The 27,633-nt window shown below is 40.1% G+C and overlaps 1 protein-coding gene across 1 annotated transcript; it reads right to left on the bottom strand.

Moving 5' to 3' along the window:
* Positions 1-1,171: 1,171 nt before the first annotated feature.
* On the bottom strand, positions 1,172-27,500 carry LOC134654955 (retinoblastoma-like protein 1). Its single transcript, XM_063510389.1, has 19 exons — positions 27,215-27,500; positions 26,360-26,493; positions 25,927-26,130; positions 24,965-25,155; positions 24,482-24,642; positions 23,947-24,082; positions 17,892-17,974; positions 17,152-17,315; positions 16,262-16,472; positions 11,058-11,267; positions 9,736-9,865; positions 9,285-9,398; positions 8,833-8,969; positions 6,626-6,805; positions 6,123-6,249; positions 5,684-5,781; positions 3,941-4,102; positions 3,025-3,184; positions 1,172-1,772 (listed from the first exon to the last, which is right to left on the bottom strand). Exons 1-18 carry the CDS (start codon positions 27,350-27,352, stop codon positions 3,026-3,028), a joined length of 2,739 nt encoding a protein of 912 aa, XP_063366459.1. The 5' UTR covers positions 27,353-27,500; the 3' UTR covers positions 1,172-1,772; position 3,025.
* Positions 27,501-27,633: the final 133 nt, after the last annotated feature.

Raw genomic sequence — 27,633 nt, 5'->3', positions numbered from 1 at the left:
TATATAATAATTAATGTAAATAGTGTCCTTCGGCATTTAGTAGCATTGACTTAGATATAAGGTATCTCATGGTAGTCATGGTATAATAAATAAAAGTCATTATTACATACACATCTTTTACTAACCCTAAATACATAGTACTCTTCATACAATACATGATAAAATGGTTATGTCCGAAATATACATAATCATTTAATTTTGATTAAAGTTAAAACAAATTTGATTTTTTTAAATGTTTAGTCTGATTAACTTAATACTAAAAAATAATTAAATCAACATGGAAGCAATTTGAATAGATTTCGCCGAAATTACGATTCCACCAGCGAGTGCATGATAGGTAGTAATCTATTAATTTAATTTTAATATAAAGAAAAGTACACATTTATTTTTAAAATTTAACTTGAGAAACTATTCATATTGGTGAGACAACTCAACAAATAGACGTGTAAGTCGAACAAGAATTCGTAACGTCGTATAGGTAAATTTGTATAGGGAGCGTGCGTAAACTGGCCACAGAACCTAACCTTTTCGACGCCGTGTCAAACACAAAAGCTGTCACACTGACGCCACGTCACCGAAGTGTCAAAACTGAAATTGAACTTTATGCATATGCACGTAGGTCTATTTATGTTGCTCTGTGATATGTGACAGATTAATCGGTCTTTGGCGTTGAACCTATGGTACGGTGCGGATATATCGGTCATCGGAGTCCAAAAGGTTAATTCAGTTTTGGGTTAAGGTCAAAAGGTGGCGGACGCTCCAACGTGAACGGTCGTTATACTGCCGCGACCATGTCAATTTACTCAAATAAAAATCTAATACATATACCTATAAAATACTGATCTAAATTATTCTCGTTCTGCTTTACATATCTATTAGTTTGATTGTCTCGTTTATTAGTCAACTCACTACAAACTACTTTTTGTGTAATAAATTGTGATTGTCTTAAATAAAATACATATCGATTTGATGGCGACGCATATTGCATTTGAAGGGATGTTTACAAAAACAACATAACTGACCACACTGGTTGACACCTGAAACGAATAAAAATGTTCTTAAAAAAGTGTCAACCGCTCTAAGCAGTTATGTTGTTTTTGTAAACATCCCTTCAATTTGTCAGTTATACCTAAAAATACAAACTACATACATAATTAAAGAAAAAAAACATTGTGAAGGCTATCGGAACAGTCGCCGGTAATGATTCGGAAATACATGGACTTAATGTACTAACCTGATCTGACACAGCCATTTCCTCAATTCTTAACTTAAATCTTAGTTTACATTAGCAATGAGCAAGTTTAGATTATTAATGGCATATTTAAAATCATAACCAACATAAATAAAAGAGATGAGATCAATATGGTTCATGAGTGTCAGTTCACCGCGACTGCCGACGTCTGACGAATGCCCTAGCACAAGTACCCACTTTGGGCCAGCCACAGGGCTAACAAATAAAAAGGATAAACTAAACGCCAATGCTACACTTGGTTGACTTTCAAAATTGATTCATAGTCTGTTAAGGCAAATGTATTATTTTATAATTTACAAGCGAAGCCACTAAAGAGAGCCAGTTACGGTTTTGGCTTGTATTTCAAATAAAGGCTTGATTATAAATATTAAGATGATCGCTAGTTTGTTATTCTAATAGAAATAAAATATCTGCCGCCTTCTGCGATTAACATAAAATAGGTAGTCTTATTGCAATACCGAAGAATACATAAAGACAAAATTCATAGCGTATGTCTGCAGTCCTTGCGGTCAGATGATACCTGAAAATGGCAGTCAGAATGAGTAAAATGTTGACATAAAAATAATAGTAAGGAAGCCCAAGCTCTTTTGACTAGTTCACCATTGCCGAGGTCATTCGTTCACGCTTCTGCGTACGGACTACGGACGTAATATGTAACTCGAGCGCCTTAGATCACACGCTCGACGCTGATGCCGCCCGTTTACTGTCTAGTCTAGACGACTAATCGCGTGCCTCGGACTCTCAAAAGAGAACGCGCTTTCTTTACATAACCCCCGTCCGTGTAGATGGCGTGAGTCCCTGGAACATTAGCCAGCCTCCCGTGCCAGGGTACATGACCCGTGCTGCTCACCTGTCACGTCACACGGCCTGGCGGTCGGAGACGAGTCCCTGCAGCTTGCGCGCGACGCCTGGTGCTGCGAGGCCGAGCCGCGCGCGCTTCACCACGTCCTGCGCCGCGTCCGTATTAGATGGCGTGAGTCCCTGGAACATTAGCCAGCCTCCCGTGCCCGGGTACATGACCCGTGCTGCTCACCTGTCACGTCACACGGCCTGGCGGTCGGAGACGAGCCCCTGCAGCTTGCGCGCGACGCCTGGTGCTGCGAGGCCGAGCCGCGCGCGCTTCACCACGTCCTGCGCCGCGTCCGTATTAGATGGCGTGAGTCCCTGGAACATTAGCCAGCCTCCCGTGCCCGGGTACATGACCCGTGCTGCTCACCTGTCACGTCACACGGCCTGGCGGTCGGAGACGAGTCCCTGCAGCTTGCGCGCGACGCCTGGTGCTGCGAGGCCGAGCCGCGCGCGCTTCACCACGTCCTGCGCCGCGTCCGTATTAGATGGCGTGAGTCCCTGGAACATTAGCCAGCCTCCCGTGCCCGGGTACATGACCCGTGCTGCTCACCTGTCACGTCACACGGCCTGGCGGTCGGAGACGAGCCCCTGCAGCTTGCGCGCGACGCCTGGTGCTGCGAGGCCGAGCCGCGCGCGCTTCACCACGTCCTGCGCCGCGTCCGTATTAGATGGCGTGAGTCCCTGGAACATTAGCCAGCCTCCCGTGCCCGGGTACATGACCCGTGCTGCTCACCTGTCACGTCACACGGCCTGGCGGTCGGAGACGAGTCCCTGCAGCTTGCGCGCGACGCCTGGTGCTGCGAGGCCGAGCCGCGCGCGCTTCACCACGTCCTGCGCCGCGTCCGTATTAGATGGCGTGAGTCCCTGGAACATTAGCCAGCCTCCCGTGCCCGGGTACATGACCCGTGCTGCTCACCTGTCACGTCACACGGCCTGGCGGTCGGAGACGAGCCCCTGCAGCTTGCGCGCGACGCCGGGTGCGGCGAGGCCGAGCCGCGCGCGCTTCACCACGTCCTGCGCCGCGTCGCTCATGCGCTTGCCGCCCACCTCGCACGACACCATCGTGTTGATCGCATGCAGATCCTATGTTAAAAAATTCAATGATTAATAGGGATGTTGACATGAATCGCGAATATATAATATGTTATGTTTTTACCATAGCAGGGAATATTAGAACGCAGAAAATCATATTTTGCAAGTGTTAATATGCGTAATAAATTAATTAAAAATAATCAAAAGTATTTAAAATAATGCCCAGTATCACGTGACTGCAAACGCCAATCGGAGCGCGTGACGTAATCACAGTGCAATCACCAAAGACAAGTTATAAAACCTGCCTAAGTGTCTACAGATTATCGTACCGAAACGCGATCTTGGTGCGGTGCGGCGCACGAATCGATAGTGTGTAAGGTGGTGCGTTAAGGACGCAGCTATAAGTTAGAGCGAGAAAGAAGGTCGCTGTCCGATGCGGTAGTGTGTTAAGGCTTTAAAAAAATTGTCAGTTGCCATATAAAGAATTTAAAAAAATTACTGACAGCAGTTTGTTTAAAACGCCGTTACGTCATCAAGGTCACGTGACAGTTTGGAGCGTTTAGGCGCGAAATTGAAACACGAAACTTATTATACATGTTTTTTTATTCAAAATTAATGAATATATTTTTTTCTGTAATTATTACGTGTCTATCTACAAAATGAAACCAGTTCCAAAAAATTGTCAACATCCCTATTACATTAAAAAATCGCTAGCCAGACCACGGAAACGCTCGACGTTGACCGCTACACATTTGCAGTCGGCATTTGCGTCGTGTTGCAGTGTTATATGTTGCCGGTAGTAATTACCTTGGCGGGGCTGCGGCTGAAGCGGTAGGTGAGCTGGTTGAGGCCGGGCGGCGGGGAGGTGAGCGGCTTGACGTACAGCTGGTGGCGCTCCGACACGCGCTGCCCGCCCGGCGAGCTCAGCGCGTCGCCGCGGCCGGCCGGCAGCGGCGACAGGCTGCACTCCTGCAACCGGCGACACTTTATTTCTGAATCGTTCTAAACATATCCTCCTAAGGCCCAACGAAAAATTGAGTATGTAGTCAGTACGGCCCGTAGTCCTTACCAGTAGTACTATTGTTTTATACTCATTCAGACCCAAGTACTTAAGACTTTTTTTTATGTTATTGTACTTATACAGCACCTTGTACAGCACTTTGATTTTTTTTTTACGAACTTGTTAAAGGGCTCACAGACAAAACAAAACATTCCTTTAGAAGTTCGTACACGCCAATTTCAAAATTTGAAAACAAAATGATGGGTTTTCTATTAAGTCCTACTGGTAGGACCGGGGTACGCTATGACTACACAATTGTTGTAGGAGCTGGGTCTGAATAAGAAAGTTAATAAGTACTATGGGTAGGACCTTGGGCCTTAGGAGGATATACACCCTCCCAAAGATTTCCCAAAGCCGGATCCAGACGGCCTCCGGCGAAACTCTTCGTTCGTCCGTTTGCATCTCTATCACTCATACCAGGGATGTTGCGGATGCCGATTTTTTGACATCCGCGGATGCGGATTTTTAAAGGCTCAAATCCGCGGGTGCGGATGTCAAGATAGATACATAAAAAACCGGCCAAGTGCGAGTCGGACTCGCGCACGGAGGGTTCCGCACCATCAACAAAAATAGAGCAAAAAAATCGTGTTTGTTGTATGGGAGCCCCCCTTAAATATTTATTTTATTTTATTTTTAGTATTTGTTGTTATAGCGGCAACAGAGATACCATTTGTGAAAATTTCAACTGTCTAGCTATCGCGGTTCATGAGATACGGCCTGGTGACAGACGGACGGACGGATGCACAGCGAAGTCTTAGTAATAGGGTCCCGTTTTTTACCCTTTGGGTACGGAACCCTAAAAACGTCAAATAAAAATTACATTTTAGTAATTTTTATTTCAAGAAACCGGCCAAGTGCGAGTCGGACTCGCGTTCCAGGGTTTCCGTACATTAAGTCCCACTCACGCTTGACTGCTCATTTCTAATGGGTTTTTTTGGCTAATGATTAAATTACCTGGCAGTCTAGCACTTACGCCGATGCTAAGACGTTCCTGTACTGACCTGTTCCACATCCGCATCCGCATTAAACTCCGCATCGATTTTATGCGGATGTTGAAAATAATGCGGAAGTTCCGCGGTTGCGGATGCGGATATTCGCAACATCCCTGACTCATACATGCAATTGCGCGACAGACAACTAAAAAATGAGCAGAACTCGGGTGATCAAGTGATCACGCGACAGATTTAAGCAGGTTTTCTAGGGAGCGCGCCCGGGCGGACCGCCGACGGGTCGCAGGCGATCGTTGGCCATGATAGACGATGAGTGGCGGGACTGCCGAGTATGCCCTCTACTAATACTACACTATCGTGCTCGCCAGTCATTCTCATTGTCTATCATCTTCGATAGTGTAGAAGAGCCGAATGAAACCATTCGTTCAATCGCGGCCATCCAGTGAACTTGCGACACGATGCGGTTGTAAAGGACCGGACAACATATAAATTAGGCAACGATTATTAGTCTCTGATTTAATTATGGTTCACAATACTTACATCTTTATGCTTGCCAGTAAACCGTAGTGCAAACGTCTGCATGCACTGCACATACACTTTATTGTAGAAGTTGATTAAATCGCCTCTCTCAGGAGAACCTGAAAACAAATGACTAGTTTATCAAATGAAAAACATAATTATGTGATTTACGGAGCACTAAAAATGTATGCGTTCGAAACGTACATGAAGTATTGCTTAGAAGAATCAATTACCCTTTGATAGAAAATAATCGTGTAGTCTTTTTAATTAGGCTTATTATGTTTCAGTAAATTGTATTTTATGTAACATGCTAGGATTTGATGGTTGGTGTTAGAGGTGTTCAATAAATCGAAATCAGACTTTCAAGTATCAGAAAATGTGAAATATACATGCAATAAATATGAGGATTAGGCGAGTTAGTGAAATAATCTTTCTCTGAAGATATTAAATGACCACTTACTGTCTCCAGTACTTTGCTTGATCAAAACTGATCGGTAAACATGATTGTCCGCCAGGGGGCGCTGTCGGTAACACCGCATGATGTCCGCAAACGTTCTCTCTACTTGATTGTTAGCATTGTTTGAAACCTGCAACAAAATCGAGGAATGAGATAAAAACAGACGATTTCCGTCAACACGTAAGGGTGGTATTCCATCTGTCCAATTTCTTTGTCCAATGTGTATTTGCATCTCACATTTTGCTTAATGAGAGAGTGAGATGCAATGTACATTAGACAAAGAAATTGGACAGGTGGAATACCCCCTAATAAATATGAGTTAAAGCGTAAACGGTAGCTGGCAAAGATGCATGTTTGAATAATTGTGAACCTTGCTATAACGGTGCTTTATCAAAATCAATTTAATAATTTAGCTTAGAATAAATTCAAAAGTGGAAAAATTACTGTCCTGGTTGAGACGTGAACTCACGGCCTCTGAATTAGCGCTTTATCAGTACAACACGAACCTTGCATATGACATAGACGGCGCACATCAGTATCTGGTCGAGGTGGCGGTCGCGCATGAGATGCGTCTGGTGCATGACGGAGTGCTCGAGGCACGTCCAGATCTTGCGCTTCAGCTCTCCGTCGGTCAGCCGCAGCCGAGTGCACAGGTCGTTCATGCGGACTACTGCCAGGCTGTAGAACTGTACACACAAATAATTACACCCCGTTATCTAATGCTCAGTTTCGGGGCAAATAGGGGTTGAAAATAAAGGGTTGTTTGTCAAAATAACATTCTTATTTTGTGAATGCTCTAGACATTCATTCCAGCTTTTTCATCAGATAGGACGGCGACAAATTATAGAATCGTACAGAGACGACTTATTAGGTACTAGGTGCCTATATTGTTGTATAAACCGTTTAAGTTCGGGGGTAAATATTAGTAGCAGGTGTAATAGTAGCACTTTATTGTACATAAAACAAGTTACAACACAGTTGATACAGAAACAAAGTACAAAGGCGAGCTTATCCCTATAAGGGATCTCTTCCACCACTTCACAGGGATCACTTCTTTTTTCAGGGCAATATTAGTTAAAAATAATTTACAGGTACACGATTAAATCCCGTTTCCTAGTAACAAAGAGCAGTAACGCAGAGCATTCTTCAATTTTGTAAAGAAATAAGAAGTATTTTTCTTTAAAGTTATAAAACCTTCTAATATTTTTCAAATCTACTTCTCTGTTCCTTTGACATTTCAAGATATTCTTTTGACAATCATTCATATGTACCTAGTACCTACGGTGAGAAAGAATCAGATCTATTTATATGTTATTAAGTGAGTAAATCAACTTAATTTTATATCGATATTGATTATCGCAACTGCCCCATCACTTGCCCCCAAACTGAGCATTAGATAACGGGGTGTACAAATAATATTACGGGACTATTTAACAACCCCACTGCAATATGCAATACTTAAGATACCTTATTGCAAAGAAATAAGGTCTCCTAATGGTAAAAGACTATTTCTCAAACATGCAATGAAATGTCGTCGCTCCGGGCGTTATATCAGGCTTCGAAGTATCACGTTTAGGGCGGAGCAACTCCAGAGAACTGTAAAGGAATTTCATACGAAATTGAAGGCCTAGGCCGGGAAGTAATTTCTTTTTAATTCTAATGTAAACATGGGGTCTGTGTCCATGAACAGGCTAAACAGCCGAATTATATTTTTTTTAAATAGTTTCAGTGAATGAATGGTTATCGGACCAAAATATCCGTGTTAACGCCTGTTATACACGAACGTACTGATATTAAGAATACGAATCTGTATGATTCAATGTGTTGATGAATAAATTTAAAATCTTGGCTATACGTAAGTCACCAGAGACCATAGACAATATTTAAAATCTGCATTTATTTTATTTATTGAAATTGAGATTCTTATTATCAGGTTGTGTATAATGGCCCTAATAGGGTCTATTCGAACACTACACACGCGAAATACGGACGACTTCCGTAAAAAAAAAGTCATTATGGCAAGATTGGACCGATTGGAAGGAAAATTAAAAAAAACTTTTGTCGTGTAGCTATTGGTAGTTGATATTTATAATTTGTTTTTTGAGTGGTGAATTTTTTTATTTCATTGCATATGTTTGAGAAAAGCACTATACATGCCTAGCCGTGAAAAGGTCTTGCCGACTTCGTATCACTATCCGGCCTCCCTACGGTCGGCCGTCTATACCTACTCACCCGGCAAGCCCTTCTTTCCCGGCGTCTGCAGTAATGTACTATTGCTGTTAGTATATAATTTTTTCAATCGAGGTATATCGTTATTGGCTTCTACAATGACGTAAACCATCTTAACCACCCAACCAATTAGTACTCAAAGTAACAGACATCACACTGGGTTGTTCACCGGAAATTCGGGAAGTGTTTGCATGTGACGAACGACTCAGCGTGATTTAAAAGTAATCGAATCAGTTTCAACGATTTATTTATATCCGCCGACATTGATAGTCGTGTGAAATACCACTCTATGCGATACAATACAGACATTTTATTTACATTTTTCAATCCATGAACCCAACTTGAAGTTGAACTAGACTAACTAGTTAACTACCTCCTGACTAAATAGCTGCCCAAACCTAATCTTAATACTTAGTCATTTATTTTTATTTTGATGAATCCCAGAAAACATAATATATACGATAGGAGAGTTACATAAGTTTACCTTTCTGAAGAATAGCACTAGAGAGTTGTTGGCTTTCTTGGGCGTGGAGTTAGGCGTCGTTTCGCCGCTGGCAGCGTTCGAGTTCTGTTGCGTCGGTGTTTGAGGCTCTTGCTTCACTACTACGTTACTGTTTGGTACTGAAATTATACAATTCATATCAATCATAGACTAGGAATCCTCTAGACGGAGTTTAGAGCAATTATTTCATGAAACCGATGCTGCCAAAAATACTGGGGTGCGGGGAACGAGGTGAGCGAATCCCGTGGCGTGATTGGTCCGTTCAAAGACACGGACCAATCACGGCACGGGATTCTGACACTTTGACTCGAAGATGGAGTAAAACTACCGTATATTTGTGGCAGAGGGGGTAGCGTTACTATGCTCAGTCTAGACAATACTTTTACTAATACTGTAAATGAGACCTTATTGCGTTGTAATGGGGTATAGTTTACCTAATAGTGACTGTCCTGGTTTGATGTTGTCTTTGAATAGTTGCTTCTTGGCGTGGTCAGCCATCGGCAGCAGGAAGCGGTCGATCGCTGTTGAGACCGGGGACTGCATACCACCTGCACACAGAAACACTTTAGTTTCTTACAAGACAAAACATGTTTGTCGAATGTATGTCGTGCTGCGGATATTTGGCCACACTTCATGTATGAAGCAAAGGTAAATAGACAAAAGTAAAAGCTGAAGTAGATGATTCCGTAAATTTCATGTTTATGGTGTCAAGAACTTAAAGCGGAAGAAAAAAATCCGTAAAAATTTGCTTATGTACATTTTATCTTCGCACATAATGCGAATGGAAACCTGTCAGTTGGGATTTGGAATAAAGAATTGGCGGTTTAAAAGCCCATTGGCAGTTTTCAGTTTTAAAATACCTACCAACTGACACCAAATACGCACCGTTGCTTCTTCGCAGCGGCGAGTCTGAGATGTAAACGTCGGTTGAGGCCGGTATCGCGCCCTGCTCGAGCCGCTCCCACAGCGGGCTGTCCGACGTCCACACCAACGACTCTAGTACCTCTTCCTCCACCTGGAAATGTATTAGTGTAAGGCCTGAGTGGACGCTCGGAGCGGAGCGTTCGGCGGGGTGTGCAGCGTGGCGTCGAGCTCCTAAGTGATTTGAGCAGCGTGCACTAAGGCCGCTCCTATACGTTTGCATTTGTTTAACGCTGCACGCCCAACTCGAGCGTCCACTCAGGCCTTACACTTACATTGTCACACCGAATCCATAGCCTCCTAAGGCCCAGCCATACAAACGAAACATCCAAAATTTGCCTCTGAAATTTGAACCTAAATTGTAGGAAATAGAGTTAATTGTGCCTTGTTGGAAACTTGAACGAAACAAAGCAAAAGCGACTCGGTTTCAATTGAACATGGTTTAAATTACATCGAACTGAATAGGTACTATAGGTAGGACCTTGGGCCTTAGGTGGATAGAGATGTAGATCAAGTATTGAAGGATTATACTCTAGTAAAAATTATACTGCAAAAAATGAATGAATTCCATTTGTAAAGTGAGGTCAATTATTTTGCAGCTCGGTGTACAGCTAAAGCACACAGTACAGGTAGTTTTTTTGCCAATCAAAATTGAACTATATCACCATGCAAAATAAGTGCCTAATCATAGGAACACATTGAGAAAAAGGTCCAAAAGAGAGCATCAAATCCAAGAACTAACACATATTGCCTCACGCTGACGCCTGGCATATTGTAGTTGTCTCAGTTTCTTAAAAGTTAAAGAGATGTAAGGTCGATTTGTACACATAGTTGCAAAAGGGCATACCTACTTCATGAACGGAATCCATACTAATATTATAAATGCTAACATGTGTCTGTCTGTTACCTCTTCACGCTTAAACCGCTGAACCGATTTAGTTGAAATTTGATATAGAGATAGTTTGGGTCCCGGGGAAGGACATATGGTAGTTTTTATTCCAAAAGTCATCAAAAATATGCTACCCAAATTATTAACACCACGCGGACGAAGTCGTGGGCAAAAGCTAGATCATTCATAAAGTGGGTATGCACTTTTGCAGCTTGACTACTATCTCGTAATCACAACGAGAACTTTTTACACACTACCACATTAAATTTAAGTTGATGATTTAACTATTTTAGATTTAAGCTAGTTTTTATTAATTTCTTTTAGTAATACACTGTATATATCTTGTTTTGTAAATAAATGATTATAAATTGATGATTGTTCAACTGTATGTACTGACCGCGTTAAGATGCTTGACGAGATCGCGACTCAGGTTGTCCTTGGCGGCCTGCACGACCAGCTCGATGATCTTGTAGAAGTGGAAGGCGCTGAGCTGGAACACGCGCAGCACGCGCGGGAAGCGCAGCGAGTGCGCGCCGTACGCGTGCAGCACCACCTCCGCGCAGCACGCGAACAGGGACAGCTGGTAGGTCTGCTGCGTCACCAGCAGCTGACAACAAATACATGCGGATTATTGCTACTGGCCACCTGATAACACAACAATAAAACCCGGGTATCATTAGTACTTTTATTTTAAAGATCAAGAAGTCTAAGAGATAGGAGACATGATAGAAATTGTTTATTCGTGGCTAAACAATACATATATATTATATACAGATAAAAAAGAGGAACAAAAAAACAAACTTACACATAACATTACAATCTGATCTATGCAGTTGCTTCCGCAAAATTGGTGCCTATATGTATTGCAGCATCGCATTATATTTTTCGTAGGCAGGCAGACATTATTGTGTCTTTATTCAGTGCTTATGTGTTTATTTGGCGTTTTCCAAAATGTCCATTTTGGATTGTAAAATGCCATGTAGAAAGAATAAACTAGTAGTAGAGACACGCGAGAGGGCGCCACGGTGCCACTGTTTACTTCGTATCTGTGTTTATTGTGGATTTTAAAATGTAAACAGTGCGTATAAGAGTAAAGAAAGAAGAAAAGTGAAAAGACTAAAATCTAAATCACAACATATATTGTGGACAAAGTGCAAAAACTAGTGAATAAACGATAAAAAGTGAAATAAGTTTCGTGCAAAGAACTGCTTTTGTGACTGTTTTTACTTAAGTATTCGAGGAATAAACGTTTGCAGACAACGAACAATGACATGAACGTGTACAGTGTTATTAAATAAAAGTGTAATGGACGCCTATCGCAACTAAAATATAAAAATAACCAAATTCTGTCGGGTGACACGGCAAAATTTCGAAGAAAACTAATTTTAACGCCATCTGTTGGCGCTGGAGTGCGATACAACAACCGCAATCGAACTTCTAAACAGAGAGTTACTACAAGCTGTACCCTATTCAGCGCAGTTCGGAAAATACTCGCAAGAGGGCGCTTGTACGAGAACAAAACACCACTTAGCTGCCATATAGTTCCTATCTAAACATGGACGATATTATGCGCTTGCTGACCCAAATTCAAAAAGAGCTCAATGAGCAACAAAATACAATTGTTACAAACGGACAGAAAGTAACCGAAGCCGTAACGTCAAATTTTAATAACATTTTAGATGAAAAGCTAAAAACACTGGAAGTAAAATATGACCACCTCAGGGAAAAGCAAGAAAATCAAGAAAAACGACTCTTCTTTTTAGAAAAACAAGCAAGGCAAAGAAATATTGTCTTTTTCGGACTGGAGGAAACTGAGACCTCTTATGCCAGTTTGGAACGCATCGTGATAGACTTTATAAAGCAACATTTCTCCCTAGAGCTTGACCGTAGAGACATTCAAGAAGTAAGAAGAATAGGGAAGAAGGGGGAAAGAATGAGACCAATCACCGCTACGTTCACTACATTAGGTATAAAAATAGACATATTCAAACAAAGAAGCACCTTAAAGGATACTGCTTACTACATCAAAGAAGACTACCCTGTGTATGTATTGGAGAAAAGAAGACAATTACAAGAACAAGTACGAGCCGAAAGAGAGAAAGGCAACTTCGCAACAATAAAATATGACAAACTTATTATACAAAGCAATACGAATACTACTGGTAAAAACAAAAGAACACTCTCATTGTCCCCTGAAAGCAACAATTCGACACAGAACGAAAACAAACGATCACAAGCTAGCAAGAAAAATAAAACGCAGGCGCCGATCAAAAGGACGTCCAGTTTATCAGAAGGAATACTTAAGCCTGGAATTTTGAATTACTTGACCAGCTCTAAAAATTCAAGTAACTCTCCGAAACAGCAACAAGACGACGAAAACACTAACATATAGCAATTAGCCCCTCCCTCTCACCTTGATCACATACCACATCAAAAAATAGAAAACGAAATACATCTTCCAAGCCGGTTGGTCACCGTGGAAGAATACGACCAAAACCCTCCAAAAAAGAGAGTAAATAAAAATGAAACCTTAAAAATAGCAACCTACAATGTTAGAACCCTCTCTACCACTGAAAAATACGTAGAATTAACGTACGCTATTCGGAATTTAAACATAGATATACTTGGCTTAGCCGAAACAAGAAGGATGGGATGCAAAATTGAAGAGCATAATGATTACATATTCTGCTATGTGGGTGAAACGCCCGGTTTATACGGTGTAGGATTTCTCATAAAAAAAGAATACAAATCAAATATCACACATTTCAGCGGCCTATCTGAAAGAGTTGCATTGCTACAATTAAAATTCAACGACACAAAGCTATCAGTAATACAAGCATATGCCCCAACACAAAATTCAAACGAGGAAGAACTGGAAAGCTTTTATCAAACTCTACAAAAAGCACATAAGCTCTCAGAAGGCTGTAACAAAATATTGGTCATAGGAGATTTCAACGCTAAAATAGGACAACCAAAAAACAACGAAATGCTAGTCATGGGCAGATACGGTTACGGAAAAAGAAATGAAAGAGGTGAAAAGCTCATCCAGTTTGCACTTGAATTCAAACTTTCAATCATGAACTCGTATTTCAAAAAGAGGAATAGCCGAAGATGGACGTGGATATCACCGGACCAAAAAAAGAAGAATGAAATAGACTTTATACTGTCAAACTCTCCGAAAAATATTACTAATATAGAAGTCCTAAGCAACGTAGAGTTTCCGTCAGATCACCGAATAGTAAGAGCAACACTATCACTGAAAAATGTAAAAAAGAGCAGAAAACACTTTAAAAACTCAGCAACGTCACTGAAAACAGAAGATGAAATAAAAACATTCCTATCTAATCTCGAAAAAAATATTGATGCCATTCCGAGCAACTACAAAGAAAATATTCAGAGCTTTTACGACGCTATCGAGAACTGCATTAAAAATAGCTTAAAAACCGAAGTCACACAACAAGACGAAGAACACAACTACTTTTTCAGCGAAACTACGAAACTTTTGATCAAAAGACGTAGTGAGCTTTTGAAAACTGAAAATAAAAGTGGCGAACAGAAAAAAGAATTGTCTACTCTATTCAAACAAACAAGTAAGTCGATAAGAAAAGACTATAACCTGCACAAGAAAAAGACCATAGAAGCCAACTTAATTCAATACAGAAGCGCTAAAAGAGCTTTTAAACAACTATACACGCACTCCGACTGGATCCAGACCCTTAATCGAGGATCGAATCAAGCTAAGTCAAGAAAAGATGTAATATCATGCGCTACGGAATATTACAGAGACCTCTACGCTACAATTATCTTCGACGCGTTACCATCAATAGAATCGGAGAGTACCGAAACAAATATAAACGAGACTATCAGAATACAGGAAGAAGAAGTTCTGAAACACATTAAAAAACTAAAGCGCGAAAAGAGCCCTGGGCCGGATGGCGTAAGAAATGAGAGTCTCAAAACCGGAGCACCATTACTAACTAAACCACTGACGTGCATATTTAACATGGTCCTAAGCACAGGGCAAGCTCCTAAACAATGGTACAGCTCGGATATCATACTCCTATATAAAAAAGGAAATCCTTTGGACATAGCCAACTACCGCCCTATAAGTCTGTTGTCTACTGTGTACAAGCTATTCACTTCTATCATACAAGACAAAATCAAGTCCCAAATAGACAGCATGCAACCAGTAGAACAAGCAGGATTTCGTTCCGGATTTTCGACCATGGACCACATCCACACTATGGAACAAGTCATAGAAAAATATAGCGAGTTTAATAAAACTCTATATATGTGCTTTATCGATTACACAAAAGCTTTCGATAGCATTCACCATAACTTCATTTGGAAAGCCCTTAGAACATGTGGAATAAGCCCAGAAATAACTAGAATCCTAATAAACATCTACTCAAACAGTGTAAGCAGAGTCAAACTAGAAACCAGAGGTAATGAGTTTAAAATAGGTAGAGGCGTCAGGCAAGGCGACCCACTGTCTCCTAAGCTTTTTATAGCCGTCCTGCAAAACATATTCGCCGAACTGAACTGGGCAACAGAAGGAATCAAAATAAACAATACACGTCTTCACCACCTCAGATTTGCAGACGACATTGTAGTTTTTGCTGAAAACCACCAAAGGCTGGAAAAAATGATACGAGAGCTTAATATAGAGAGCAAGAAAGCTGGTCTGCACATGAACTTAAATAAAACTAAAATAATGACGAACAGCTCTAAAAGTTCAATTTTACTAGACGATGTAGAAATAGAATACGTGGATAGCTACATCTACTTAGGTAAACAGGTATCATTCTCTAAGACGAGCAACGAAGACGAGGTTAATAGGCGAATTACCTGTAGTTGGAATAAATATTGGGCGCATAAAGACATATTGAAAGGTGACTACAAGCTAAGTATGAAAAGAACTGTGATGGATACCTGTATTCTACCCTGCTTGACGTATGGGTCCCAGACTTGGGCCTATACAAAAAACATTAAAAACAAAATAATGAGTTGTCAACGAGCCATGGAACGAAGCATCCTGAACCTAAGAAAAATAAATAAAGTAAAAAGTCAAACAATTAGAAAAAAGACAAAATTGACAGATGCATTACATCATTCCCTAAAACTGAAATGGCGATGGGCCGGACACGTAGCAAGGAGCACAGACCAACGCTGGACCCTCGCCGCTACCCAATGGGCCGGTCCGGTTGGGAAAAGGAAAGTCGGACATCCACGACAAAGATGGGCGGATGATATTGTGAAAGTAGTCGGCAAAAGCTGGCTAACAGCAGCCCAGGACAGAACGAGGTGGCAGAATCTGGAGGAGGCCTATACCCTACAAGAGGGGTCCCTATAAATTAAGAAAAAAATTAAAAAATCTAAAATCGTTGTAAATTATGTATTTGGGAAATAAAAAGGCTTTATTATTATTATTATTATTATTAGAGACACGTGACTATGTTGCAGTGGAACGTGATGGTCTCCGCGCTGCAGTTGGTCTCGCGGAGCGCGTCGGAGAACTCATCCAACGGTTGCAGGCGTGAGTCGTTTTCAAGGTTTTCAGGGTATTCAGAAAATCATTGATGACTAATGAACTACACCCACCTGGAGCGAAATGTGCGGTTTCTTCCTATGCTCCTCCCTGATGATGTGCTCGAAGACCTTGTAGTAGAGACACGTGACCATGTTGCAGCGGAACGTGATGGTCTCCGCGCTGCAGTTGGTCTCTCGCAGCGCGTTGGAGAACTGCTCCATCCAGCGGTTGCAGGGCTGGATGATGCTCGTGTTGATCACTTCTTCGGATACACTGCGTTCACTAAAGGATAAGATAACGTTTTAAATGTATTTAAGAGTAAACTTGTTTCATCACCTTAAAGGAAATCATATTGTTCTTCTTCTTTTCATCCTGTTACCGGTGCTGGGGTGTAGTTAAATATAAAATATCAATACACAACTTCCTTTGCTATTTTTCAATCATGTTATGTATAACTATTTCATATAATAATTATGGACATTAACCCCCTTATTCATAAACGTTTACTAAAGTTGACAAGCCGATATTATTATCGACGCGGTGGCATCCGACGTATTGGTATGATGGAAAGGGACAAACGATTATTCGTTTGTCCCTTTCCATCATACCAATACGTCGGATAGAGACAAACGATTATTATCGGCTTGTCAACTTTAGTAAACGTGTATGAATAAGGGGGTTAAAATGTAGGTTAATGCAGTTTATATCAGGCGGGGCCACGGCGTTAAGAGTCGGTTGAGATGAGAAGACGACTTGCTTTTCAATTCTTGCCTACAGCTTGAAACCGGCGTCGGGTCGGCAGAGTATACTCTTAATGCTATCAGGGTCATGTGGTGGCTCGGCGCCGGCTTGGTGTGGCGCAGGTAGTTGGCGAGGCGCGCGATGCTGTTGGTGGCCTCGGACCCCGGCGTCAGCGGCGCCCGCCGGCCCAGTACCCGCGTCGGGTCCGGGAGTTACTCACGCGAACAGCCGGGTCATGTGGTGGCTCGGCGCCGGCTTGGTGTGGCGCAGGTAGTTGGCGAGGCGCGCGATGCTGTTGGTGGCCTCGGACACCGGCGTCAGCGGCGCCCGCCGGCCTAGGTACCCGCGCCCTGTTAGCGGTGTATCGGGACACGGCTTCCCGCTCTGCAATAGATAGTTATATTATGTTTGCGCTATAAGTAAAAGTACCGAACTTTGCTCGGAAAACATATGAAAACATTTCCCAGATATAAGACCTAGCCAGATCGATTTTTCGCCCCCGAATACCTCCATATAGCAAATTTCATCGAAATCGTTAGAGCTGTTTCCGTGATCCCCGAAATATATAGATATATACAAGAACTGCTCGTTTAAACGTATAAGATATAAGGCAACGTCAACCTATAAGAACTATTGCAAGGGTCCATCCCTAAAAAAGTGATCAAGCCATGATAATATGTAAAACTAAATTAAATTTTATACCATATACATATAACATGACAAAAAAGGGGATGCATTTGAATTACGCAATATAGAGAGGAGGGAGGAGGGAGGAGGGGGAGAGGGAGGGGGGGAGGAATTGTATTTCGTAACTTCAAACACGTATAAAAAAAACTACGCGTCTCCTAGACACAAATCGGGTGTCATTTGAAAGGGGTGACCAACCCCTATAAAATGCCACCCTTCCCCCCCCCCTCCCTATAATGCGTGATTCAAATGCCAACCCCAAAAAAATCTTACCGGCCCAAACGTAGCAATAACTTCAGATATCTCATCACCAGATACTTTATTTTTCATACCAATTTGTTCATTGGCGTGTTCTCCTGAAATGATATAAGTTGAATTAAAAAAATATATACAATCAATTCATAATTTAACAGTTTTGTTTATACAATTTTACCATCATGTTCCGTTAGACAAGCCAAAATTGAATTAAAATCTAAATATTCAGACATTTTTTTTTTTTTTTTTTTTTGTTAGAATGGCTTTTGCTGCCAGGGCACTTTGCCAATGTCAAGTTTAGTTATAATATAAGGACAAACTGAGGAGTGCACCTAATATGATTTAGCCCAGAATTTTGAATTTAGAGAATTATACACTTATAAAAATAGTTTTAATAATATAACATTAGCAATAAACACATATATAGCTGAACATACATAAGAAATATTTATAGACTTATATTATTTTTATCAATAAAATATGCCAACAGTTTTAATACATTGGGTTCAGAACTAGCCAGAAGAGATTTGACATTACAGGGGAGGCAGACTTTGAATTTTATCAAGAGATCGTATAAAGAAAGACGGTTCAACGGACATTCGAAAAATATATGTTCAATTGTACCTACACCATACCCACATTGGCATTCCGGGCTACCTTTTACATTAATTCTAAATAGAAACATGACCCATTCTAAGGCGAATCAGAACACTTGTTACTTTTTTTTTGAACCTATGTTTATAAAACCAAGGTTTACGATAAATATTTTTTTGAATTTGAAAGAATTGTAATTTGTTATTAGAAACCCAAAGATCCGACCAAACAGAAAGTAGCTTTGATGACGAAACTACGTCCAAGTCCTTACTGAAGCATTTAAAAAAGGACCTACTACCATTTGTAGCCGCCTCTTTGGCAGCTTCATCTGCTTTTTCGTTACCGTGGATTCCTTTGTGGCTTGGAATCCATGATAACTGTACTTCTAAATTTAACAAGTGGCAAGAAAAAAGAGCTTCTTTAATTAGGCAAATTATAGGGGCTTTTGAGCAATTTTTGATAGAATTACAGGTAATGGCCTGGATCGAGCTTAAACTATCAGAAAAGATTACCGATTTGGGCACCTTGAGTTCTATTATATATTTAACTGCTTTCAAAATGGCTACGCATTCTCCGGTGAAGATAGAGCAAACTGAGGGAAGTTGAAATTTGCGGGTTGTCATCAAATTATCATGAATGAAGGCACATCCAACTAAACTATTGTTAGATTTTGAAGCATCCGAGAAGAGTAAATCCCATTCCTGCCACTTAGTTCTTACTGAAGACAGGAATCTGTCATTGACGTCAGTCGAACTACGGTTGACGCCAATGTTCACTGATTTCTGCTGGAACGTGAGGGCCTCGAAAGGAACTGTATAAATGGGGATCTTAGAGAATTTAGTTAAGGGAACCTCAATATTATTTAATCTAACTAGACTGGTAACAAGATTTGGTTTTGGTCTTCTCAGCCATAACCGATTCACATCAACATGGGATTGTAATATTTGAAGCTTTGGGAAGATAGGGTGGTTTTCTAATTGAGCAACACGGAATAAATATCTATCAGCTAGATACTGACGACGAATCTTTAAGGGGGGATCAGCGCATTCTACTTGAAGCGCTCTAATGGGGGAAGATCTCATGGCACCGGTAACTATTCTGAGGGCTTTAGATTGGATCCTATCTAGTTTCTTAAGATCTTTTTTGCGACACGGCTCAATTATAATAGAACCGAAATCGAGAAGAGACCTGACTAAGGCGTTATATAATAATTTCTGAGAATATGGGTGGGCTCCCCACCAGGAGCCCGATAGGGCCCGGATTATATTTAAATTTTTTTCACACTTTCCAATTGAACTTTTAATATGTTCGATCCATGATAATTTGGAATCAAAGATAACACCTAGAAATTTTACATTACTATGGACCGGGATGATTTGAGAACGAAAAAACACATTAATAGGAGGGCAATTTCGGCCTCTGAAAAAGACTAGAGCTGAGCTCTTAGAAGGAGACAAGTCTAAACCATGGGCCTCTAGCCAAAGACCCAGAGAGGCGAGAGAATTGTTTATGTAATGGGTCGCATCAACGACGTTCCTATGAGCCGAATATATTGCAATGTCATCCGCATACTGGAGGATATTGCAATGCTGATTGATGGACTGATCTAAGTCAGAGGTATATATACTGTAAAGTAATGGACTTAAAACCGAGCCCTGTGGAAGACCTCTCCAAACAAGTTTTGAATTATCATGCATGTTAATTACTCTTAATGAAATTTTCCTGCCTGATAAGAGATTATTAATGAAAAGAACAACTTTCTCCGGAATTCTCATGGAACGCAGTTTCCTGCAGAGTACCGGGAGAAGAACATTGTCATAGGCAGAGGATATGTCAAGGAAAGCAGCAACAACGGCTTGCTTTTGAGAAAAAGCTATTCTGACATCTGTTGATAATAGAGCATGGCTATCAGTAACACTTCTTCCTTTTCTAAAACCAAATTGGGTCTCCGAGAGAAGCCCCGAGCTCTCAACATACCATTCCAATCTGTTTTTAAGCATATGCTCAACTATCTTGCATAGAACCGAGGAGAGAGCAATGGGACGATAAGAGCTGAAGTTCTCAGGATCTTTTCCCGGTTTCAGGATAGGGAGAATGATTTGAAGCTTCCACAATTCAGGGACATCACCTGACTCAAAAGTTTTATTAATTAAATCCAAATAGAAATTAAGGCACGCTGGGCCAGCTTTTTTCAAGAAAGAGTAAACAATACCATCAGAGCCTGGGGATGAGTCAGTTACTGCAGCAAGAGCCGTTTTGAGTTCATCTAAACTAAAATCCTTATCCAATAAATTGTCCGATTTGTTAAAAGAGTAAGTAGCTGGAATATCGAGCTCATTAGGAGCAGTAGGAGGAGCTAGTTTATTTAAAAAATCATTTGTCCAGTTGAGAGACGATCCAGAGGCTGTTACAGGAGCAATGCCTCTGCGAAATCTTCGTATATTCCTCCATACTGTCGTAGAGGGAGTGGAGGGGGAAATAGATTCGCAAAACGAGTTCCAACCATCAGATTTCTTGGTTGAGAGAATTTTACGACATTTCGCTCTAATTTTTTTGAACTTGATGTAGTTTTCAATAGTTATATTTTTAGCGTATTCTAATTCAGCCTTATTTCGTTCTTTTACCGCGGCAGAACACTCTGAGTCCCACCATGGTTGAGAAGGTTTATTATTACGACGGACAAAGGGTTTTTTGAGAGGGATAGATTCCTCTGCTGATTTGTGGATAGCAGAGACGAATGACTCGTGAGCAGAATTTAAGCTTGGGTGGGTGACAGAGAACAGGATCTGAATATTGTCATCCAAAGTGGAAGAATATTTATCCCAGTCTGCTTTCCCTAGTCTATATTTTAGTAACGGAGGAAGAGAGGCTGAAGGATTAAGGTTTCCGGGTAAGGAAATAAATATAGGGAAATGATCACTATTGTGAGATAGTAAAGAGATATTCCATGATAATTGAGGGGCTAAATTGGAGGAACATAGAGTTAAATCCACTGCTGAGGAAAACTGATTTGGGGCCGTACGTCTAGTTGGTCTGCCATCATTCAGACAACAAAGGTTCAATTTATCCAATAAACCAAGTAAATACCTGCCATTTCTATCAGAAGTGCCTGAACCCCAACACGTATGGTGACAGTTCAGATCACCCATAATAACAATCGGATTGGGAATATTCTTTATTATAGAGTAGAATTCGTTCAGATTGGCTATAGAAGGATGTGGAATGTAAATTGAGACATAAGAAATATTATTAATGCTGGCTGCAACAATATAAATGTCGTTAGAGTGAACGGGAATTTGTATGTGGTGGAAGGGGATTTTGTTATGAATTAAAAGGGCGGAACCATCCCACCCATCTATCCTATCATCTCTTAGCGCTAAAAACCCCGGCAATTTAAAGAATTGCTGGGGTTTAAGCCAAGATTCGCTTATGGCAAAAAGCATTGGATTATATTTGTTGCAAAGGAATGATAATTCCGATTTTTTGTTTAAAATACTACGCGAATTCCATTGCACTGCCGTACACATCTTGTAGTCTTTTGTTAAGCAATACACACAGGGATTCTATTTTAGGAGCAGCGTGGTACGGTAAATTGTCTAAACTAAGGAGCATTAGCAAGGTAGTTAAAAGAGAATCTAGAATTTTGTCATCTAGTTGAGCTTTCCCGCGGAAAGCGTTTTGGGGTTGACGGATAGTCGGAGGAGAGAAAGAGTTGGCACTGTCAAAATGATTCTCTAGCTCTGCGTTCGGCTTTTCGCGGAGAGCGCAACCATTTACAGGATCAGGGATTCTGTAACTATTTATTAATGCTTGATGGGCTACCTTGTCATATCCCGGTTGAAGAGGAGCTCTGGGTTTCCTGGTGATAGTAACGGTTTTCTTGTAGGATGATGGAGTAGCAGATTCGGCAATTTCAGCGTAGGATCGTTTTGATGAGGGGAAGAGATGAGAGGCTTCACTGAATGATATGGCCTCCTCCGACATAGCAGCTTTGATTTTATGTTGACGGTTGTATTCTGGGCATTTTTTATCGTCAGCTGAATGGGCACCAGAGCAGAAAAGGCATACTACATCATTAAATGAAGTACACTGCGAACTTAAATGTGGCTGGCTGCATTTTGAGCAGCGGGGCTGAGATCTGCAGTGAGCCATAATATGACCATATCTGCAGCATTGCCGGCATTGGATTACCGGCAAATTGTATTTTTCGGTAATAAAAGAGTTGTGGAAAAGGTACACTCTCTGGGGAATTTTTTGTCCATCGATTGTTACGACTACTGTTTCCGTGGGGACCCATTCGTGGCCTTCACTTACCTTTTTTTTAGCATTGAGTCGCCTCGCCTTAATTATTTTTCCAAATCCTTCGGGCGTTATCATGCCCGCTACTAATTCTTCGATGGTCAGATCTTTGGGCACATGTCGAATGATAAACAATCTTGCCACGTTGAAAGTCGGGATAAACGCAAGGTAACGAGAGTTCTCTTTATTAACTATTTCTAGGAACCTGTTAGCAGAAACACCGTTAACAAAGTCAAGGCATAACCGATTCCTGCCCACCTTACGGATTCCCCCCTCAAGCAAACCTTTAACATTAATAGAGCACAAATATTGCCCAAATTTCACGGGGTGAAGTGAAACGTCATGTGTATTATCGGGAGATAGATCTGACTTCATTTGCACGTGAATCACATACGGACCAACGTCCGATTGGGTGTAGCACTGCCTACCAATGGGGGGTGATGCTGATGCTTGAATCTTCGAAGATTGACCTACTTTTGTTTTTTTAGGAATGTCAGACGAGATCTCTTTTAAATTAATCGCGGATCTTTTGAGGGAAGACGATTTGGCCATTACGTAATCTTCTTCCATATCAGGAGAGATTGATGCTTCACGGTCTGCCGCCGGAGGACTTTGCGGGGAGTTTGACGCAAGATTAATGGCCGCCATGGCCGGCCCGGGTGATGGGTTAGAAGAACCCATCACTCTGCCGGCCATATGAGAACAATCTGAACCCAACAAAATGCAATAAATATATAATAATTGGACAAATAAATAAATAAAATACTATTTGCATAAAATCCGCCCCTAGAATGAATAAATATAAAAATTTGGGCCGAAAATATTTTAAACGTCACTACCCTTCCCGCACTCCAAAATCGAATCAGACATGTTGACATGAAATCATAAAGCAAACTGACATTTGAAAAAACTGTCAATTATATTTTTTTACTGAATACATAAAGGTTACAACAATGAGAATAATTTAAAGACGGAATTATTTCCAACCAGTAACAACTAAAACAATTTTATATATACTGGGTCAACCAAATCTTGTCAGTAAATAGGAACAAAAAAAACTATACTCATCCTTTTCTTTTGGGTGCTAGGACTAGTGTTAGACAAAGATAGTATGATTCTCTTTGTCTATGTTTGAAATCAAACAGACCTTTGACACACTATAGAACAAATTATTTCTTACCTAAAAATATTCTTTCGTCAAATTCACCTACGCTGAGAACGTAATGTTCGTAATTATTATTTAATGATTTCAAATTGATGTCAAATAGTCCTATATCTAATAGGCCAGTCAACTGATCACCATTGCCCTGCAAAATCTGAAAATAAAACAAAATACATTTAGTTTCTCTGTTATTACACTAGTTTACATGTTCATTAGTTTAAAACTAGATTGTAACAGTCTTATCTAAGGTCTTAACTTAATGCCATAGGCCATTCTGTAGCAGCCAACTTTGTAGTTAACTGAGTAAGAGCCCGGGCCTGGACCTCTCATACTTTATAAAACATAGAGTATATTAGTAACTATTTAATTACTATAGATGAGGAAATATTTATAATAATGAAAGACATTTGAGAAAAATATGTTGTACAGTAGTTAAGTATCTTATGTGATGAACAAGAGGTTTGACAGGGATTTACCTTATAATTTGACATGCCTTACGTCATATTATAAGGCACCCTACGCGAGCTCTGGTTATTAACCAAGATATTCTTACCCCCTTCTCAAAAAATGTTTTGATGACAGGCCTCCAACTGTACTCCTTCATGGTGGCAGCCTCCACGGCCAATCCCTCCTTGATTTCACACAATGTTGATATAATGCATGGTGCCTTCTTTGGCAATTCAAAATCATCTTTTAGCCAGTCATTAGGTAAACCTAAAAATATCACATGATTAGTGCAATTCTAGAAATTAATATTGGCAATGTAACACACTATTAATATTAACATCCCAGTTTCTGACACCCACTGGCACATAGACTCTATTGCTTTGAATAAAAATTGGTAGGTACCAATTAATGGGGTAATGTGAAAGACTAAGAAATGTATTATCATTAATATTTAGAGTGCAGGAAAACATCTCTAGTTAAACAATTAAAATCACTTTAAAGGGTATGCCCTAGTTACTAGTATGTAAACAAAAAAATCCTTCCTTTGATATACAGGAAGAAGTTCTCAACTGATCATCAAACAAATTACCTTTAAATCCGGGATTGATCAAGTCAATCCTTCTGCTCATGAAGGCATTGGCAAATACGAAGTCTAGACATGACAACAGTATGTGGTACATGTCTACCAGATCATCTGCAGAGGTGTGGAACTCTCCTTTAACACAGATGTACAGGCACCATGTGAACTCGAACAGGGCATTTGTGGTGCATGGTTGTAGCCTAAAATATTTGTGACATTTTAGAATTCTGTATTTGTATAAAAATACCATTTATGAGCAGTATTCTCTCACTAATGGACTTTTTCAATTGCATCCCAACCAACCCCCCAACTGAATAAATATGCCACACTCTTCCTTGCTTCATCTGCTTTAACAAATTGTGATGAATTGAGAACATGGTAGTAATGTACATATTAGTGGTTTTAATTAGTTTTAAATCCCAATTTATAATTTCTTTTTTGTTAGAAATTGGTCTAGCACAAGTGCTTCAACATCTTATTTTTTAGGGTTCCATAGCCAAATGGCAAAAAACGGAACCCTTATGGATTCGTCATGTCTGTCTGTCCGTCCATATGTCACAGCCACTTTTTTCCGAAACTATAAGAACTATACTGTTGAAACTTGGTAAGTAGATGTATTCTGTGAACCACATTCTAATATCATTTTTTTCTATACTGAATAGTTTGCGCGAGAGACGCTTCCAAAGTGGTAAAACGTGTGTCGCCCCCCCCTGTAACTTCTAAGAGAATGATAAAACTAAAAAAAATATATGATGTACATTACCATGCAAACTTCCACCGAAAATTGGTTTGAACGAGATCTAGTAAGTAGTTTTTTTTAAATACATCATAAAGCCCCTAAATACGGAACCCTCCATGGGCGAGTCTGACTCGCACTTGGCCGCTTTTTTATGTAAAATTTGACAACCACTTGGTATTTTTTTAGATTTGATTCTAAAGCTAAGAACAGTTACAAAATCAATGAGTCTTACTTTGGCTTCTTGCTTTTAGTGCTACTCTTCATAGGTTCATTTGTTAATCCTGAAAAGATTTCCTGGAAGATTGGTTGGAACTTCCTGAACAGCACAGTAGATACAGCAAATTTGTGCTCCAGGTGCGATATCCTGTCTTTGAAGTCTGTGGACATGGCTGCCATTTCCATCCATTTCTTTATTTTGTTAAAAAACTGTATAAGGCTGTGGACAACACATATAATTACTACTTGAATAGAAAAATCACAATACACTGGAATGCCTTAGAATCTGAAAAAATAAACAATTCCATATACCTATACGTAGTTACATAATAAAATAAAACTAATATTATAGTTGTCAATAAATATTTTGAATGAGTTTATGTTATATTACAAAATCATAAAAAAATTAGAACACAAAGGATGTTGGTAAAAAAATGCCAAAAACAAACCTTATGTTGCAAATTCGTAAAAGCCTTGTTAATGACACACAGTTTCCTTCCACAGCCTTCCCTGATAGTGTTGGGGTGATGGTGGTGCGGCAGGCCACGTACATTGCACATGCCATCCAGTGAAGCGCTTCTCCCTGTAATAAGCATCTTTATTGAACATGACTCCATTTTGATGAGCAACTTCCTATTACTATACTGTAAAAATGTAACACCCTTGGAAATATTGTTTAACTTAGACAAAAATAATTTAATTCATAGAATAATTAGGAAGTAATATCTTTCTAATATTATCTTGATTTTTCTTCTTCCAAACTTTATACTAAGATAGAATTAGGTACTAATGTAGTTAGGACTATTCAGAAAGGTAATCATAAACATATATTGCACAGTTCTCAAGTGCTATACTATTTATAGATAGCTGGTATACACTTATTTATAGGTTGTGTTTGGAAAATCAATATTAAGAATAGTTTGAAATAGAGATTATTGACTCTGTAACAACTTCATCAAGATTGTGAATGAGCTGAAATCTAAATATTTTCTCCTGAATCAATGTAACATTGATACATACATAAACCTAAACATTACAAGGGACCTTTACTTAACAACCTACAAATTTAATTTAGCCAGTATGCTTTTTGAGTTTCAAGAACTTTAAGGGGCTCTATTACTCAAACCAAGACATATATACGTAAAATGGACCGATATTGTTTAAATACAAAGGGAATTGAAGTGTTGACGTAATAAAGAAGGACACCTGAATTGTATGCATTTATGTAGAATGCATCACTAACAATATCCTTCTTATATCAAAAACTACGATTCCCATTTATATTTAACTGTTGAAATACTCACATCTAGAGTGTAATTACGTTTTATTTCCAAAAATGAAGCCTTAGCCTTTTTTGCAGCAACTGAATCTACATTTAACTTAGAGCACAGATTATCCATAGTCGATATCCAGTTTTCCTCATTTTCTTCTGATTTAGACATGTTTACTGAGTACTTTTAATTAATAAATTTGTATAACAATGATTGATTTAATAAAAATAAACAACAGTGGATCGGGCCTCCAAAGTTATCCCGATTTTGACAATTTTGACAGCTTCTTGGCGGGAAGATAAGCACCTCCACCCACACACTCGCGCCTTTTTTTGTTGTAGGTGGTTGTCTATGAGTTGTCATCATGTTGTCATAGTTTCGTATAGCTGGTCAACCAAATCTTGTCAGTAAAAAAGGCGCGAAATTCAAATTTTCTATGGGACGATATCCCT

This window comes from Cydia amplana, chromosome 16 (genome assembly GCF_948474715.1).
Source record: "Cydia amplana chromosome 16, ilCydAmpl1.1, whole genome shotgun sequence".
NCBI classification, from domain to species: domain Eukaryota; kingdom Metazoa; phylum Arthropoda; class Insecta; order Lepidoptera; family Tortricidae; genus Cydia; species Cydia amplana.
Note: the sequence above shows the minus strand (reverse complement) of the source record. Positions and strands in the feature narration are given on the sequence as shown.

Excerpts from the sequence above, each read along its gene's own strand:
- LOC134654955 (XM_063510389.1), bottom strand. The coding sequence starts at position 27,352 with ATGTCTAAATCAGAAGAAAATGAGGAAAACTGGATATCGACTATGGAT. Across the intron at positions 8,970-9,284 it reads ACCAGGACAGTCACTATTAG|TACCAAACAGTAACGTAGTA; the intron begins GTAAACTATACC and ends GTATAATTTCAG. Across the intron at positions 6,806-8,832 it reads TAGTGCTATTCTTCAGAAAG|TTCTACAGCCTGGCAGTAGT; the intron begins GTAAACTTATGT and ends TTGTGTGTACAG.